This window comes from Nuphar pumila, chromosome 3 (assembly GCF_984573655.1).
Source record: "Nuphar pumila chromosome 3, dmNupPumi1.hap1.1, whole genome shotgun sequence".
Taxonomy (NCBI): domain Eukaryota; kingdom Viridiplantae; phylum Streptophyta; class Magnoliopsida; order Nymphaeales; family Nymphaeaceae; genus Nuphar; species Nuphar pumila.
The window spans coordinates 74,773,924-74,793,745 of record NC_143251.1 but is presented as its reverse complement, the minus strand read 5'-3'; the positions used below and the strand labels follow the sequence as shown (position 1 = coordinate 74,793,745).

Below are 19,822 nucleotides of genomic sequence, written 5' to 3'. Positions count from 1 at the left end.
CTCAATATATTTAGTTCGCTCGTGATAAACTGGATTTGAAGCAATGTGAACTGCAGCTTGATTATCATAAAACATTTTGGTTGGTTGAGATGAACCAAAACCCAAATCCTGCAATAAAGCTCATAGCCAAATAACTTCACTAGTGGTTGATGCCATTGCTCGATATTCAACTTTTGCACTTGATCGAGCAACAACATTTTGTTTTTTACTTTTCCATGTTACCAAATTACATCCAATAAATGTACAATACCCTGTGGTCGACCTTTGATCAACTGGACATCTGGCCCAATCAGCATCGGTATAGGCAGTAATAAAATTGTGTCCATTCTTACGCATCCAAATATCTCTTCCAGGTGATCCCTTCAAATATTGTAGAATTCGGTTGACTACATTCATGTGATTCTCTCTTGGAGCATGCATAAATCTACTGATCAAACTAACAGAATAAGATATATCTGGTCGAGTAATGGTCAAATAGATTAACCTGCCAACTAATCTTTGGAACTGACCGGCATCAGACAATAATTCACCATCATTACTAAGCTTAGCTCTGCTATCAGTAGGAGTGTCTGAAGGTTTTACTCCTAAATTTCCAGTTTCTTATAACAGATCTAACACATATTTTTGTTGATTAAGAAATATGACCTTTTTTTAGTAGGCAATTTCTAATCCAAGAAAATATTTCAAAATTCCCAAGTCTTTGATAGCAAACTGCTTATGTAGAAGAGTCTTGAGCTTTAATATCTCACCTTGATCATTACACCAGAACAATAGTAGTACCATAAATACCTTGCTTAACAAATAGAGAGGGGTCTAACACACTCCTTTTTAGCCCATTTATTATGAGAACAAAACTCGGTTTAGCATACCAGGCTCATGGTGATTGCTTGGGTCCATAAATTGCCTTTTTTAGCTTGCACACTAAGTCGAGTTTGGCTTCTTGTGGGTGACCAGGTGGTACACTCATATAGACTTCTTCTTCTAGATCACCATGCAGAAATGTGTTTCTAACATCCATCTGAAATAATTTCCAATCATGATTTACTATGAGAGATATAAGGACTCGAAAAGTATTCATCTTCGCGACAAGAGCAAATGTCTCTTTGTAGTCTTCTCCATAAGTTTGAGTAAAACCTCTAGCAACAAGTCTGGCCTTATGTCGTTCCACAGTTCCATCACTTTTATATTTTATTTTGTATACCCAACAACACCCAACTATTTTTTTCCTGGGGGCAATCGAACAATGTCACATGTTTTATTCTCATCGAGAGCTTGCAATTCATCTTTCATAGCATTTTTCCAAATAGTATTGGAATTAGCTTCTCAAAAGGTCTTTGGTTCTTGCTCACTAGATATTGCACTAAAAAAAGCATGGTAAGATTGAGCAACATTGTCATAAGTCGGATATGATTGTATAGGATAAGTGTCAGTATGATAAGTAACAAAATCTTTTAGTCTTTTCGAAGGATGAGTTTCTTTGCTTGATTTTTATTGAACTAGAAGTGCTTCGGTTGGATCAACTGTAGGAGTTACTTCATTCTCTGGAGGTATAACATCTATATGTGGGGCAATGACATGAGACGTTATTGTTGAAAGCGGTACCAAATCTGACAAGTACTCCCCCTGGGACTGATTCTCACAATCATTCTGTGCTGGGAAATATGGTTCAGTTTCAGTAAACCATGCATCACAAGAAACGATAAGTTTTTTGGATGACACATCATAACAAATGTACCCTTTCTATGTAGAAGAATACCCAAAAAATACACACCGATTTGATTTAGCATCCAACGTATCACGATGGATTGCTTGTTGGTGCATGTAACACACACAACCAAACACCCGCAAATGAGATATGTCAGGCATACAATTCTTTAAAATTTCCAGAGGAGCCTTAAAATTGATTACCCAACTTGGAAGTTGATTAATCAAATATATTGCCATTAAAACTCCATGAGACCAATACCTTTTTGGGACATTCATTTGAAACATAAGAGCTCTTGTGACTTCAAGAATGTGTCGGTTTTTCCTCTCTGCCACCCCATTTTGTTGTGGTGTTTCAACACAACTAGTTTAATGAATAATCCCTTGGCTTCGAAGAAATTTAGCAAATGAGCCATTAGTTGTAAAACTCTCAGACAAAAAAAAAATTATTATTGGACCCGGGTTGGATCCAGATTTGTACCCGACCCGAATCCAAATGGAAAGGTGGTCGGGCACCGCCTGTGTGTTTTAAAGATAAAACACACAGGGGGAGGGACAATCGATGAGCCCCTCCCCCTCGCATCGGCGATCTCTCCTCCACCTGGTGGTCATCGCCCTCTTCCTCATTTGCTCTTGTCTCTCTCTCTCCTTCTCGTCGCTTTCCTCGACCGCCATGGTCAGCAAGCACAACCACCAGCGACAACATTTCCGGATCCCACCCTCACCGACGACAGTCTCTCCTCTCCCTGTTGCGATCTCTCGGCTCATCGAAAGACCCTGACGTCGGCAGCCTGCTCGAGCCTCCACTCTGCGACCTCACTGGCGACCCCCCTCCAGGTACGCGTCGCTTCTCTTCCCCTTTTATTTTTTCCTTCCGTCGATCGACAAGGGCAAAAGCCCTTGCCTGTCGATCTTTTACGACAGGGAATGGCCATTTGGCAGGAGGGGCTTTAGCCTCTGCCACTTTTCCGACAGGTCGGCAGGGGTAAAACCCCTGCCGCCTTTGAGAAGGGTTCTGACAGGGGGTTTTGGGGCCCCTGTCTGCCCTTTTGTGTTCACAGGGAGGGTCGAGACCCCTCCATGTCTCTTCTTGGTCATGGGGAGGGTCGAGCCCTCCCTGTCTCTTCTTTTTTCACAGGGAGGGTTGAGCCCTCCGTGTCTCCTTTTTGTTGTGCAGGGGAGGGTTCAACGCTCCCTGCCTACGTGCTATGCAGGGGAGGGTTCAACCTCCCTTTGCTTTCGTAATATACAGGAGGAGGGGTCGAGCCCTCTCCTCGGTCCCTTGATGTTAGGGGAGGGGTCGAGCTCCTCCCTGCTTGTCTTTTATACAGGGGGAGGGGTCGAGCCCCTCCCTGCTTGTTTATTGCAAAGGGAAGGGGTCAACCCCCTCCCTGCTTCTGTGTTTCGCTGGGAAGGGGCTGAGACCCCCTTCCTCCCTCTATTGGTCAGGGGAGGGGTCGAGCCCCCTCTTTGTACCCTCGATATTCAAGGGAGGGGTTGCGGCCCTCGTTGTTCAGAGGAGGGGTTGAGCCCTCTCCCTACACCCTTTTCTCTATTTAGGTAGGGGCATCACCCCTGCCTCCGCTGTTTTTCGACAGGCAGGGGAAAGGCCTCCTGCCTCCCTCTTCTCTAGCATCAGACAGGGGCTTCGCCCCCTACCTGGTTGCATATTCATTAGGCAGGGGCCAAGCCCCTGCTTCTTTACATGTTTGTCAGGCAGGGGCGAAGTACCCTGCCTCCCCTTCGTTGTTGACAGGCAGGGGCTTTGCCTCTGCCTCTCTTCTACTTTGTCAGGCAGGGGCGTAACCCTGCCTGCCCTTGCTTTCTGAGGGCGGGGGTGCAACCCCTTACCTCATTTTTTTTTATGGCAATAGGTCAACAGGGGCTCGCAGCCTCTACCCCTGCTTCTTGCGCTTATAGCAGGTGCGCAAGGGCATGATGCCCGTGCCTTTGCTTCCCTTGCATTAGGTTAGTGGCAGTGCCTCCGACCTTATGTTTTTGGTGTTAGCTTGCTAAGATTGTCGCTTTTGCAACTCGTATGACGGATCTCGCTCGCGCTCCGTAACCTGAGCCGTCCATTGCTTACACCCACAGACGCCAGCAAGCTTGCAGCTCTCAAAGGTAGGAGAAGATTGCACGGAGGACTTAGATAATTGAATTAAGTTCAATTAACTAAAAATGACCATTAAATAAATATATATATATACAAATATATATATTTATATGTGTATGCACTTAACTCAAGAACACGGTTTTGCGATCCTTGCCCTTCACCTTTTGCAGTCTTTACTTTGTCGTCGCGCTTTGCGCCCAGACTCTTGCTTTTGCATATGTGTTGTTATTGTCTTGCTATTGCAGATGACGCTCAGGTTTTCGCTCATTGCATACGCGTTTGAGGCATCCTCGTGGAGGATGCAAGAGGCATCTACCACTCTCTCTCTTGTGACAAGAGTTGATTCGAGAGCTAGCAATACATCCTCGTCTAAGGGGAGGGATACCTCGCAAGGGTCCTGGCTCTTCGAGTATGCCGTCCTGCAGAGTCGACTTGAGATTTTAGGGAGCTACGCAAATGCATCAACGACTGCTTAAATCGAAGCATTTAGAAGGATGTGATTAGCTGGTTCGGTTGAGGAACCTGTATCCCGTCTATTGAGGCCGGTATCAAGTCATGCAAGGCATGTAGATACCCCGATAGCGGATGAGATTCGAGATAATCACATGCCAAATGTTGGTACAAGCCGTTGGCTGTTTCAAAAGACAAAGAATGTCAAAGTATAGTTGAGAAGCATTACATCTTTGTGAAACACTCCTATTGAGGCTCCTATTGAGGAGCTATACCCCATTCATCCTAGAGTACTTATAGTCATGCACTACATGCCAGTACTACGATGATCAGATGAGACAGTCGTATGACCTCGAATAGTGCTAAATGCACAATGCTGTAAACACATAAAATAGCCTCACATTAGCCTTCACAGGCAAGAAGCTCGAGTGAGTTAAAAACCATAGCATAGAATGGGTCATTAGTTAAGCAACCCCTAACACGCCCATTCGCTTCTTGTTGTCTGTCAAGGGAGAGGATAGAGCGGTACAAAACTCCAATGGACAGGTTGTTAACAACCACCCCACGGGCAATGATCCGACCTCCCCAGTCATTGGAGTTAGGGGAAATGGGCTACAATAATTAGCTCAACACTTCTGCAAAAGTTGAATGCATCCGTGACACTACTTATCAGCCTCTGGGGAATCATCTCTCGGCTAAAGCCGTCCCCTTTGGAGCAGACTCAACTAGCTATTCAGGTTATTGAAAATACATAGAATAACAGATGCCTGAACTAGTCTCAGTTGTTTCTACGTTTTGCCTGCACGTACCCGCAGGCTAGTAATATCGAAACATAAAGTCTGTTCACACTGGTTAATTAGTTGCTTTACCCTTTGGTTGAACTGCTTAGTGCTTATTGTAACGTAGCACTTGTTGGCTTGCATCTCTTATGATTGATGTGATTGCATACAACTCGTTATCTACGAACTGGTGGCAACTAGGATTGATGTGAACACTTGTCTTATAAGTTGCTTACATATTGTGATATAACTCCTGCCGTATGATTGATTGTCATGTATAACTTATGAATGGCTTGCGATGCAATAGTTTATGCCTTATGATTAATTTAGTTACTTTCTGATGGACTGAGCCATTTAATGGTAATTGTATGTATTACGAACATTGTTATGAGTGTTTGTCTTATTCAGTTGTTTTGTTCAGCTGTCGGATAAATTAGTTACTCTTCACCTATAGAATCAGCTGGATTGCCATATCTGTGTATTCTCATGTATCGTTTACACCTACTTTGAGGTCCTATTTGAGGATTGCAATGTTCCTTGTGGCAATAATATGATGCGTAGTATTATGTGCTTCTGTGTGATGTGATTGATATGCCACATGATAAGAAATGTTGAGAGTATGCGATAATATGTTCATAGTTCATGGAACCTTTTTGGAGGAATGGGTGATCGTGTGTTTTGTTTTACCATGTGAAGTGATACGATGCATATTGCTGATATACATGCTTGTGCCCATATTGGTGACTACTGACCCCAAGAGCGATCAATGGTTCAGAGCAGTTGATTGTACTGATGCATGTATCACTGAGTAGGTTGTCTGTTGAGGACCTGATCTCCAAAGGATTGTCTGTGAGGGCTTGTATGATCAAGACCAGGAGACTCAACTAGAGTGGTAGATTCTCTGTGAGGATATACACTGTCCACGAATGGGTAGCCGCAAAGACAGTGAACTCCTGTGAGGAAGTGTATGGTCCAAGATCAGGTATACCATCTAGGGCAGAATTCCTTGTGAGGTTATACATTCTCCTGACCAGGTGATCCAGAGTTGATCTTGTTGATCGTAATAGTGGTTATCGTCCCTGAGAGCGGTCATTCGTGTTGATGAGTGTATCACAATGATTTTCATTGTTTATGGCATTTGTTGAGGATCGAGTTCTCAATAGGTTTCGCTGTGGAGTATGTATAATCAAGACTAGGAGACCCGGCTAGAGTGGTAGATTATCTGTGAGGATGTACACTGTCCACGAACGGGTAACCGCAAAGACGGTAAACTCCTGTGAGGAAGTGTATGGTCTAAGACTAGGTATACCATCTAGGGCAGAATTCCTTGTGAGGTTATACATTTTCAAGACCTGGTAATCCGGCTAGAGCGGTAGAATCTCTGTGAGGAGGTACACTGTCCATGAATGGGTAACCGCAAAGACGGTGAACTCCTGTGAGGAAGTGTATGGTCCAAGACCAGGTATCCCCTCTAGGGTGGTAATTCCTGGTTAGGTTGTATATTTCCCGGATCGAGCGATCCGACGTGGATCTTGTGTTTTTGCTTACCATAAAAAGTTATGGTGAGTTATGATGATCTTCTGAGATTGTTCGAGTTAGCCAGTTATAAATCTATAGTTTTGGCTTTCTGTTTTAGCATGATTTCATGCAGGACTCAGATGTGAGAATCCGATCTTTATTGGATTTTAGATCTTGTTTTGGACCTTCTATGGAAGGTTGGGTTTTTCTGTGAAAGTATGATGCCTTAAGTGAGTCATCACCATTGTCAGTTGGCCGTGTAAGGCCTTGAAAGATGAGAATAGTTTAAGGTGGTTCAGGACAAAGCGTTTGTTAGAAGTAGTGAGAGCGACAAATGATGACTTGATAATGATTAGATACAGAGACCTTGTTCTAGAAACGAGAACAAGCTTGTTACGTGGTAGTTCACAGCTTACGATCAAATGAATCATTTCTCTATGTTTTGACAGTTGCATTGCTTACTTGATTTGAACTGCTTACCTTGTTGCACCACTTACCTGCTCGCACCACTTACCTGCTTGCACCGCTTACCCGTTTACACTACTTACCTGGTTGCACTACTTACCTGTTTAACTACATACCTGCTTTAAACAGCTTAGCATACTGAATTAAATGTACTTAATTCAGTTTCTTGTAGTCTCGCTTGTGCACCTACTAGTTTTTCGTGAAACTAACCCATTCTATGGGTACAAGTGATGATTAGGTACACTACGAGCGATGACACGATTGCAAGATGGCTTCAAGACTTCTTCTTCCTGCTCTTAGCTCACGTCTTTGACGTTGTGGGTTTGTAACAGATTTTCCTTGGGATATTCAAATTTTGTGAGTTTTAGTTCTTTTAGCTAACGTGCCCAAAGTTGTCAGCTTGCCTTCTGAATTAACAAAATAATAGTCTTCCGCTGATTTCATAAACAAACTCTGACGGAAAGAGATTTTTTCTAGTCTCTTGCCTATTTTCTGAAAGGTTCACAAGTTTAAAATTTTGGGGCGTTACATTAGTGTATTTTGAACCATTGTCGAACCTAAAGGTCTTAACTTTGGCATTGAATTGAGTACATATCATAGTATGAAAGTCTTTCAAAGCAGATAACACCTCAATTTTTTATTTTAATAAATATAACCATGTAGCATGAGACCGATCATCAATAAATAACACAAAGTACATATATCCATCATATGAATCAATTGGAGCAGGTCCCCATAAATCAAAATGAATGAGTTCAAAAGGTTCAACAAACATAGACATGGAATTAATGAATGGTAAGCATGTTTGTTTAGAAAATTGACAAACATCACAAACACTAGACTCAATTGATATGAAAGGAAAAAGACTAAAAAAAACACGGTTGGACGGATGTCCAAGCCATTTGTGTAAGAGGTGACTCTCCACACAACTGCTGGTATAACATGCCTTATTAGTGGATTTGAGCAAGTACAATCCATGTGAATAAATTCCTTCACCAATCGCCTGCTTCAACTTTCGATCTTGAAAGATGATAGAATTAGGAGAGAAAATAACATTACAGTTTAAGGAATTAGTAATTTTTCTAACATAAAGAAGTTGAGTTGAAAAGGATGGAATAACCAGAGCATCAGAGGTAACACTATTTGGAAAAAAAATAATTTTGCCACTTCCTAACACAGGGACAATAACTCCATTGGCAACATAAACATTAGGTTTATCAGACCTAGATGTAAATTCATATACAGACGATGGACTATTGGCCATGTGATCAGTGGCTCCCGAATCAATAATCCAAAAATTAACTTTAGAAGACAGAGTAGAGCAAGTGGGTAAATAATTACCTGAAGCATGAGTAGAGGCAGAAGAACTTTGTTCAGATGACATGGACTTACTAATTTGTTGAAGAAGGTGACCTAATTGACTCATTGAGATGGATGTATTGGCTATTGCAACATGTTCTTTCTTGTTTTTGTCAAAAATTAATTTGAGGTGAGGATGTAATTCCCAGCATCGATTCTTGGTATGCCCACTTTTTCCACAATGATCACAACGATAGGTCTCCTTTTTTTATTTCGATAAGTAATCCTTCCTTTTTTAGTGCCAAAAAAATTCCTCTGATCATCTTTCTCTGCCAGAAGAGCATTTGATTCAATTTTCTCAGATTTTATCTCAATATTCATAGTCTTCTTTCAAGTTTCTTCTCGTTGAATAATGACACAAATACTAGAAAAAGAATGAAGGATAGCATCTATGAGGATATTACTCCTGATGTTTTCATATTAAGGTTTCAGGCTACTAAGTAATGAAAAGATTTTATCTTCTTCCGCTATTTGCAAGAGTATCTTGGTATCAATAGTGTGTGGACAATACATGTTCAATTCGTCCCACATTCTTTTCATATTTCCAAGATGTTCATTGAATATTTTTTCACCGTGTTGTGCTGTTGCAATCTCAAGCTTGAGTTCAAATATGCGGGCAACATTATTCTGACTACCGTACAACTTTGCTATAGAATCCCACAATTCCTTTGCAGATTCGAAGAAGGTAAAAATTCCAGAAATTTGAGGTTCCATGGAATTAAGAATCCATGATCGAACAAGTTGGTCACTAGAAATCCAATCTTCTTACTCATTATCAATGGATGCAGGACAAATTTTTGTTCCATAAATAAAACCCAATTTTTTCTTACCGCCAAGAAATAGGGTTACTGCTCTTGACCAAGGAACATAATTAATATCATTTAGGAGAAACAGAGGAAAGCTTCCAACCAGGGTTACAATTTGATTCACCCATTAAAAAAAAACCAACTCTGTGGTTTTTGAAAAAAATTGCAGAGCTTCGCAAAAAACAAAATCGTCAACACCTTGTCTCCCTTATCAAACAATTTTTTTTTTGCTACTAGTTCAAGAAGTACTTGAGGTAAATGAAGTATATTGGACTTATCTTAGAAGAAGTCTGCAGATCGAAGACACCAATATCCAGTAACAAGTTCAACAGTCTGCTAATGAATGCCAAAAAACTAGTCACAACACAAGAGAAGCCACAAAGGAGCTAGCAGGTAGCAGAGTTACACAACAACTCTGATGATGATCTGACAAATAATAAGAGCAGCAATCCAACACACATTCAAGTCACAACAGAAGCCACAAAGGAGCTAGCAGCGTCCGAGTTATAAAAAATTACGACAGAAAGCTGCAGCTCTACTGAAGTATGAAAATCAGAGATCTCAGCATGCTATGAGGATCAGTCGGTAAAATGACAACCTTCCTATTCCTCCAAGATCTGATCCGAGGATGAGCCTCTGTCACAAGAACACAGCAAGAAAACAATCACGAATAAACAGAAACCTGATCTTGTGTCACTCAGCACCCCAAGATCAGGGAAACATAAAGCCTATGTTCATCAGATGATCAAGCCTCAAGGATCAACATCCTTCCTTCGATACCATGAAGAAAGGATGCAAAAACAGAGATTTGCATGGTTTGGCTTAGCCTACTCCATGGGAGAAGAGAGGGAGAGATTAGTTTATTTGGCAATGGAGGTCACATACATATAGATACAATGAAACTCTTCTTTTAGTAACTACCATTTTCTAAATGCTCTAAGTAGCAATTACTAAAAAATGTGACTCATCATATCACACACAAACAACAACAAATTCCCAAAATCTATCTTCTCTACCAACAGTTACAGTGATTGATTTCAGTTGATTTGTTGTTCAAAGTCTGTTGATCCTTCTTTTTTGCTAATCAAACTAGTCCAACCATGACAGACATTCTTATGTTGCTCAGTACTAAATGATGATATCTTATTTTGAAACATTATATATATATATATATATATATATATATATATATATATATATATATATATATATATATATATATATATATATATATATATATTGAGTGGTTTATTGCACCATACTACTAAGAAATGGCTGGCTGGTGCAGGTTTTTTGCTAGTCAATCCCAATCCATAGATGCTTTCAACATGGTTTGTTTGTTGTGGATTGTGTAATTTTCACATGAAAACATGTTTTGCTGGGTCCTGAAAATTTAGTGCATTGTAACCATTGATTCTTTGAAGCTCTTAAGAAACCTATTGTCTTGCAGAAATTGCATGATCCAAAATGTAGTTTTACGAAACAAATCATGCAGAACATTTTTTATATGGTTACAGTCGATTGTAGCAAACATTTTACATCAAAGGTATGCGTTGATCCAATCAGAGGCCAACTCTGTGTTGGTATACCGTCAGGGCTCCCTAGGATGTCGTTCATCACATTGATGAACGACAGTCAGAACACCATCAAGTTTGTTTTTGTTTCAGCCGTTCATTTTTTGCACTGTGGATGCCATCCATCTAAAACTTGAATGGCTCTCAAGAAATTTTGTGGGACCCATCTATGAAATAATCTATCCATCGGTTGGCGAAGCATGTTATATGCCCCCCCCTCAAAGATGCACTGATTGCTACAGTGCATGTTCGGGGGTCCGAATGAGCGCCACATACGGCTCGTATCATCATGTTTGTCAGCATCAGTTAGCATTGGAGTCCGATGCGGTTGCAATGACTTAAGTACTCTTTCTGCCATTGGTCCCATAAAATGACGATTCTAGAAAAGGAGCGGTTGCAAAGACTTAAGTACCCCGAAGATGGTTATTTAAGACTCAGTCCCTGCACTGCAGGATTATCCGAGAAAGGAATCCCCCCTGAAGAAGGCCATGAACATCAACCCCCTCTCTCTCTCTCCCTTCTCTTTCTGCCTCTATGCACATCCAACAGACGATCCTATATTGCTCCATCAAGCACCGACTGATCTGCACACTCACTGTAGCATGGTTCAACTTGATGAGTTGTGCAGCCTAATTCAGAGTTTTTGCCCTTACAGGAGGGGGGTCCGGGGGCAACCCCCAGCGCGGGTCTCGAGAGCTTGATTCAGAAAATTTTTTTGGACCTTGTATAAATTCCTTCTTTTCTTTTCTTCTTGTAACTGTCAAAAAAGAGCAATAAAGTGTACCCCATGGTTTTTTTTTGCTATACGATTTTCGTAAATCGCTACTCGATTTAGCGATTTTCTAATTTTTTTGCTATGCGATTTTCGTAAATCACTACTCGATTTAACGATTTTCCATTTTTTTCTGCTATATGATTTTCATAAATCGCTACTCGATTTAGCAATTTTCCATTTTTTTTGCTACACAATTTTCGTAAATCGCTACTCGATATAGCGATTTACGAAAAACGCGTAGCGATTTACGAAAAATTCATAGCGATCTACGAAAACCGCGTAGCGATTTGCCATTTTTTTTTGCTACGTGATTTTCATAAATCGCTATTGTGTGTAAATCGTAAATCGCGATGCTGAACTCTGCCCCCTTGAGCATGATCTTCACCGTGATCTGGTTGTAGTCGCCAGCCGTCCCGATGGCAGTCTTGATGTCTGTGACGGGGAAGCCGAAGAGAAACGTGCCATTCCCGATGTTGGCAGGGAGGTGGGTCCTATTAGAGAACATGGCGCCAGAGGTCGAGATAAGGACCTCGCGGTGCCAGAACCCGACAAATGCCCGCCAGGACTTGAGGGTGCAAACGCCCGTGTTGAGCAGCGTCAGGGTGGCCTAAAAGGCATAGCCCTGATCGGAAGTATTGCCGACGTAGGGGTAGACAGATTGTACTTTGAAAGACTCTATTGTAGGTGTACTGGAGAAAGATTCTGTTGTAGGTGTCCCTTGAAGGTGGCGGAGGGGTCGCCGCAGTCGGTTGCCCGCTGGACGAGGGCAGCATTCCGGCCACTGCTAGCAGGAAGAGGACGGCGATCGCCATCAAATCACCGACTCTTTGTCTCCCTTAATTTCTTCTCTAGAGAGAAAGATAGAGAGGGTTTTACAGTGTTTCACGGAGAAGGAAGAAGAAAAAGATGACGACAGAAAGTTCAAACGGAAAAGAAATAGAGAGTGCTTCAGGTTCGTTTCACTGTTTGGACTTTGAAGAGTTAACATCATCCTCAACTTTCTGGATGGAGGACATCTTTGTCCTTTTCTCGAACCATCGTTTTCTTTTTTTTTGAATGAAGGATATTTTTGTCATTTTTTCGAACCATCATTTCATGACGAGAATAACAAGAAAGGGTACTTAAGTCTTTACAATTGCACCAAACTCCGATGCTAAGTGATGCTGACACACACGAGAATACGAGCCCCACGTGCTTATATACGTGATGCTCATTCGGACCCCAAACATGCACTGTAGCAAACAGAAGAACACACAACACCTTCCCATCCGTTGGGACTTATTTAGAATTTAGATGAATTGAATGTTGGGTTTGTTAAACTTAAAAGACGGTATTTTATTGGTGGTAATTTGGGTTGGATCTGGTAATTGAATTGTCATGTAAACATGCCAAAGCAACAATGCAACCTATAACTGTTTGAATTGGCTTTTGATTTTAAGGGATTGGGATGAACTTTGCCCAACCTTTGCCATATACGAGTTTGGATCTGAATTGAATGTTTTAGGTCCAGGTTTAGCTTCGGACCCATGTTTAATCATAGATGTCATTTGTATCTAATCCAGGCTTAACTTGGTTGAAACTCTCAGTTTCAGCCCTTCAGGGAATCCCTCCAACACGCGACGCTGCTTCACAATGGATAGAATTTTATCAGATATTCGACCTAATCCAGCTCCATTTAATCAGATTTCGTAAGCCAAAACCACATCCTATTGCAACTGGGTGTGGATATGATTTTGAGCTTTTGTTACCGAATCAGATTGATATTCGGATTTGAACCTGACGACATGGAAATAACCGAATTTGCTGAGGCTTTCACCATCGGAATTAGTCATCTGATTAGTGGATCTGTTATCCGACCACATCGGACCTGAATCTGAAGGGTTTGCATCCCTAATTGTGGATTACTCCAAACTCCACTTGGGCTTGATATTATTTCTGTTTAGGGCCTGTTTACTTGGGCTTGATATTATTTCTGTTTAGGGCCTGTTTACTGTGTACCTGGACTTACTTTTTTTTTGGATTTATAACCCAAAGAAACTGCACCTGACACAAAGACCTGGTCTCACTAGCTCAGCCTCCCATACTTACGGTAGCGACGACACCCATGGAATTGAACCTTGACTGCCCTTCTAGCAGCCAAGGCCCACACCCCACTACGCCAACCCCTTTTGGGCTACCTAGACTTACTTGGATCGGGTTTTTATGGCAATGGCAGGGGTGCAAATGGGTCGGATTCAGGATGGGGTTTTTGCAATTTTTGGTGTTCCAACTCATCTGTTTGCATCCCTAGGCATGACTGCACCCATGGTGGTAACAGACAGACCATCAATATTGTAAGTAACGTTGGGCCCTCCAGTCAACCCGAACCTCGTTTGATCTAAAGTCAGGCTGGAGATATGATGATCCGAATTCAAATCCGTGTCCGAATAAGATCCGATGAAATAATGTTGAATCCGGATCCGAAATAACTGCCCCCTAAGCCGCCGCCTCTGCGCCCTAGATCTGAACCAGCGTTCTCTCTCACCTGCAGAAAGAGAAGAGAAACCCTAGAGATCTTGCTCCCTCCCTCCGATTCCTCTCTCTTTCTCTCCTTTTCCGGCGATGGATTCTACGTACCGAAGAAGCGGAGGGTTGTACGAGGGGATCTACAGGGTCCTCATGCGCAGGAACTCCGTCTACGTGACATTCATCGTCGCCGGTGCCTTCTTCGGCGAACGGGTTCACTTCCTTCTCCCCTCAATTCTATCTCTCTTTCTTTCTTTCTTTTTTGTTTTTCCCGTCAAAGATCATCTCTTGATCGGTTGTTGGTAATCGAATTGTGGCTGTTTCTGTTATTGTTGGTGTGGTTTCTCACAGGGGGAAAGTCGATGGAATGATGCCGATGGGCATTTGTGATTTTTTTCTGCTTTTCTTTGTATTTGATGAATTTGATCATTTTGATGCTTAATTTGTTCGGACGGTTGTTTCAATTTGTTTTTTGGATCTGTTTTCTGCTGACTTTGATTGGGTTGCTTGGGTTTTCTTGTGTTTGATTCGATGTCTTTGGTATTTTCATCTGTTTTTTAGAAAGTGTTTTTTTTTTTGTGTGGGTGTCATTTCGGATGTATGTATTTTTTATTTATTTTTTCATTTCTTTTCTGAGCTGCGATTGTAAAGGTCTATTTAATATTGAATGCACTCATTCAGAGCAGTGCGTTAAGTAGGGAAATTTCATTGTTCAGCATAATGCATTTTGTCAGGTTAGTTTGATGTTCCAGACAAACGGGTGCATCAAAACAACCAGATAAACAGATGCGTTAAGAAGTCTTTCATATTGTGAGCAATTAGAGAATTGGTTTGATCAGATTGAGCAGTTTTATGACTTTTTTTGTGAACTTGAGGGGATTTTTTATCCTTTTTACTTTTTAAATTCAAAATATGAAAGTCTTGGATGTTTCCCATCTTTTTCTTTGCATGGATGGAATCATTTAGAAAAGATCATAATTGCAAGAGTGGGAAGCGGAAGTGGTAACCAGTAAGGGAATTGGAGCTAGGAAGTGGTGATTGCAAGAGTGTGCTGCTTCTTACTCTCTTCTTGTTTCCTGAATCTTGTAAAAATTTCTTTTTATTTTCAAAAAAAGTTCAGAAGATTCAGGAAGCGAGTAGGAAGCAGCACATGGAGTCATTTAGGAATTGATATTTGTTATGGTTTGGAAAATGATATAAGATTTGTGTGAAATACTAAAACTTTGATGGAACTAAGAAGAAAACTTTTAATTAAGAAACAAAGATCATACTAAATAAGTGTATTTTCCTATTAGAAGATTTCTGGATCTCTTATTTAAGAGAATAACATCCAATTATGCATTAAAAAAAGTACAAAATATTCAAAAGTAACAACTTAGTAGTCTTATTTTGGACGCTTAACATTAAAATGCTAAAAAGAATATATATATATATATATATATATATATATATATATATATATATATATATATATATATATATATATATATATATATATATACACACTCTTTATAACATATATTACAGATCTAAAAAGCTTCCAGTGCGTCTAACAATATAAGTGGGCTACTATATGATAATTTGAACAATAGAAAAAGATCTTAAAGTTGAAAGAGTTTATGACAATTTGATATCCAATGTCAATCTAAGAGAAAATCTTGTCAGCTAAAAGTCAAGTTTATGAATCAATAACAAATATGTCTATTATCTCAAATTTTGGCATAAAACAATTTAAAATCCAAATTGCTGTCTTATATCTCTGTAATTTTACAAAAATTATATTGTCAAAATTTTCAAATGCTTGTTACTGGAATTCTCATTCAAAGAAATTTGAACTTTTGATAATCAGAATTCCTTTTCTGAGAAGCTGGATTTCCATGTCCTTTGGAACTGTAATCTTGTCTCATGGAAATTGCAATTCCTGTTACACGAGAATCACTGGTCCTCCTTTTTTGTATGTTGGGCGACTCTAGTGACTATGGAATTTTGAACATATGCAACATTCCCATTTGATAACTCGGTAGCCAAATTGCAACTATATTTTTATATTTATTTTCTATTGCTAAATTTTACAATTTAAATTCTTTTCTTTATTTTTTTATTTTGTGATTTTGATAATTTTCTTTTTGTGATACCGTTATGTAAAACTTTGGGCCATAAAGTAGGACTCAATTCCTATTGGTAAGTTTCTCATCAAGAGAACTTTGTCAACGAGAAGCATTCTGGTGAATATGGCTGGAAGTTGTATGGTATCATATGATGCAAAACTTATGACTGACGAGTTAGTACAATACACTCAAACTAGTTTTAGGGGTGTAATGAAGCTGTACCATGTGTTTTATACGACATACTAGAAGTATTGTCAGGACTTGCCCCAAAAATCATGTCACAAATCTTGTTCTCAGGAAAATCACACGATATTTTAGAAAATCCAACTTTCCTTGAGAAAATCTTGGGAAAAGGTCAGTACATTAAAAATGTACAACAACAACAACAACAACAACTACGCCTTCATCCCAAAACAATTGGGGTCAGCGATATGAACCAAAAAAGAAATTCATTTTGGGTCTTCCACATGAATCCTTTTCCTCCAATCATATCTATCCAACGCCATGTCCTCGGTGAGGTTCAAAGCATTCATATCCTTTCCTATCATCTCCATCCAAGTCTTCCTAGGCCTACCCCGACCTCTTTTAACTAATATATTTTCCCATTTCTCCAACCTTCTAACTGGAGCATCATTAGGCCTAGGAAGGATTTGCAAAGAATGGTTTTAACCCATTAAAAACATGATGTTTTCAAGATAGATGATTTCTTTTAATATCATGTTTTAATGAAAAAAACATTAAAAATAGTGTTTTTAACAGAAAATTCTGTCATTGTAAATATTGTGTTGAATTCATGATACAATTTGCTTAATTTCTGCTTAATATTGTTTCTGCCTTGCACCACATTTCTGCAGAGTTCCAGAGATTCTTATGCTATTTATGCATGGTTAAACTTGCCTTCCCCTAATTTGTGAACTTCTTCAACAAGTACACATTTTTTATGTTGTTGCCTATTTTCTGGTAAAAAAAAAAATCCTTTATCCTTTGTGTTCCATTTTGCAGTAGGTACTTGAGGTTAGGCCTTGTTGTATTACTCCACATTGTGCATTATGGTGTTCTGATTGAATTCATTTACACTTCACTGAATGCAGTTCTTTTTTCTTATAAAGATAACTCTTTTCTTGGCATTGTCTTGTAATATATATCAATATTCTGTGATTTTGCTTTTGCATCAATGGCAAAATGCTCTTTTTTCTTATGCATAACCTATGTCACATGGGTGCGGGTGCGGGTGCGGGTGCGGCACAATTTTAAAAATTTTGGACACTGGGACTCGGCTATATATATATATAGATATTTTTTTAAATGTATACATATATATATAATAATATATCCAGTGTGTGCATATATGTGGATATTGTCCTCTAAAGTTTCGCACCAGCATGAGTGTTTTTACAAACTTTGCAAATTGTACTTTTGCCCTTGCAGAAAGGGGGGTCCGGGGGCTCCCCCCGGAATTTTTTTTTTGGGCTTATGTTTGAGACTCATGCTATATATATATATTTTTAAAGATATATAAAAAGATCATTTTTTTTTGTTTTTTTCCCTAAAAATGAATATTTTTGGACTCAGTCAACATTGACAGAGTCCAAAACAAGGATAAACTCAGCCTCGACTCGTTGACCGAGTCCGTCTCGGCGTTGACCGAGTCCGCACCCGTGTCGGGGCGTGTCGACTCGGGTGCGGAGCCTCCCTAGCCGAGTCCGTGTGACATAGTGCATAACATGCTTCATTCATGATTAATATAGATTGTTTCCCTTCGTGCAGGCTGTCGACTTTGGAGTCCATAAGTTGTGGGAATACAACAATGTTGGGGTACTCTCTCTCTCTCTCTCTCTGTGTGTGTGTGTGATTGTAGTTAATTAACACTGCTGTAACTGTTGGAAGTGTCACACACACATGCACATATATGACATGAGTATAATCTTTTTACTGTGTCAAGAAATGGTACTTCCCATAGATGCCTTAACAATTTTTTGTTTTGTTTTTCCTTCAAAATTAGCATTTATCCAAGTCAGAATGCCACTCAACTTTGGAACCTGAGTTTCCTTTATCAGTGTCTTCTATCTGTTGTGCCCATAGTTAGCAAAACTCCATGTAAAACACCTTTTTCGATACGACTTTGAAAATGAAAAAACAACTGAAACTCCGTCTTTTTCAAAAGATCGACATGAAATGCAATCTTTTGATTGAAATGTTTAGAATACAGAAAGATCATATTTAAAAAGAAAATTACTTCTGAAAAAATCTCAATTATGGATCCAAGTGGATCATATCGTGGGTTCGGATCATAATGATTCTTGAATCTGAATCTGAATCTCACAGTTCCTATACTCTGTCTTGTTTGCCAAGGGAAAATCTCATATATATATATATATATATATATATATATATATATGTCTGTTCTGTTGGCCTTGTTTTATAAAATTAAAACTGAATTAATCCCATATGCATTGTTTGCCAATTTTATTGCAACTCACTTTTGTATGCCATTTTTTTCAGCCAGCTTGTTGAATGTGAAACCTTTCAAATAACATTTTCAGTATTTAATGGTGTTTTTTGGCCTTTTCGTGTATTGCTAACTATGGTTGAGCTTTCTGCTTTGGAAATTTAAATGCCATACTTGTGAAGCCATTATTATGAAAAAATTGGAAGATGGGTTCTTTCCCTTCCTAATTTGGAGATGGAAATTTAAATGTCATATCAAAGCATGCTTGCACTGCATCTGGGATTTGGAATTCAACTGGGCCTAAACAGTTGCCATCCTTCGTAATTGTTCCATCTGACATTTTCTATCGCAGGTCATGTGTCATCAGAATTTTAGGAGTAGCGTCAATTTTGTGTCAGGTTTCAGTCTAATTTTTAAGGACGCCCTAACATAACTTCAATGTCAATTTTAGGTAGTGTATGTTTCTAACGAAATTGGTGGGTGTTCTTGATCTGGCACCGCATGAAACCTCATCCTATACCTTCAATGAGACTTCATTCTCCCTCCTTTTTTAATGTTATTAGAATTGGACTTCCACATGCCGTTATCCCTTTCTTACGATATACATAATTGTTAGTCTCATTGGAGCCTGCCAAAAAGATATTCTTGATGTTAAAAGTTGTCATTACTTCAGTTGAGAAAATGTTCGAAGCAGCACATTTCTGAAATTAGTCAACACCATTGGCATTGAGTTCTTGCTAAGACTCATTCTGACCAAGCATCTGAAGTGTCGTTCCTGTAAAAAGTGGTGGTTGTACTGTCCTACTGTTTATTAACGCCTTTATTCCTTTAAGAGTGATTATATACTCCAGTAAATGTTCCTTTTGACCCTTTTCTTCACTTTATTTTTCTGAACGCCCTGATTTTGGATCACTGTTTTCAATTGCAGAAGAGGTATGAGGACATCCCAGTGTTAGGAACCAGACAAAGTGAAGAATGATCTCTCTCTCTCTCAATTTGGTACACTGCTATTTTGGAAACATCACATGTTTCACAAACAATTGAAGGACTATTGCAATGCAACTTATTGCTTTGATGTTGTTTCGGGTGATGACATGATACAGTTACTGAATTTTTGCAGATCTTTCTAATGCGTCTGCTATAGTGATCAAATGTATGGTAATCATTTGTGCTTGTTATATGCATATACTAATAAGATTGTGAAAGATTCTAGAGCT

At 39.6% G+C, this 19,822-nt stretch overlaps 1 protein-coding gene across 1 annotated transcript; it reads left to right on the top strand.

Annotated features, from left to right (window-relative positions):
• Nucleotides 1–14,031: 14,031 nt before the first annotated feature.
• LOC149843032 (cytochrome b-c1 complex subunit 9, mitochondrial-like) lies at nt 14,032–19,822 on the top strand. Its single transcript, XM_089999549.1, has 3 exons — nt 14,032–14,261; nt 17,924–17,971; nt 19,534–19,822. Exons 1-3 carry the CDS (start codon nt 14,145–14,147, stop codon nt 19,582–19,584), a joined length of 216 nt encoding a protein of 71 aa, XP_089855675.1. The 5' UTR covers nt 14,032–14,144; the 3' UTR covers nt 19,585–19,822.

Excerpts from the sequence above, each read along its gene's own strand:
- LOC149843032 (XM_089999549.1), top strand. The coding sequence starts at position 14,145 with ATGGATTCTACGTACCGAAGAAGCGGAGGGTTGTACGAGGGGATCTAC. Across the intron at positions 14,262-17,923 it reads GTGCCTTCTTCGGCGAACGG|GCTGTCGACTTTGGAGTCCA; the intron begins GTTCACTTCCTT and ends CCCTTCGTGCAG. Across the intron at positions 17,972-19,533 it reads GGGAATACAACAATGTTGGG|AAGAGGTATGAGGACATCCC; the intron begins GTACTCTCTCTC and ends TTTCAATTGCAG.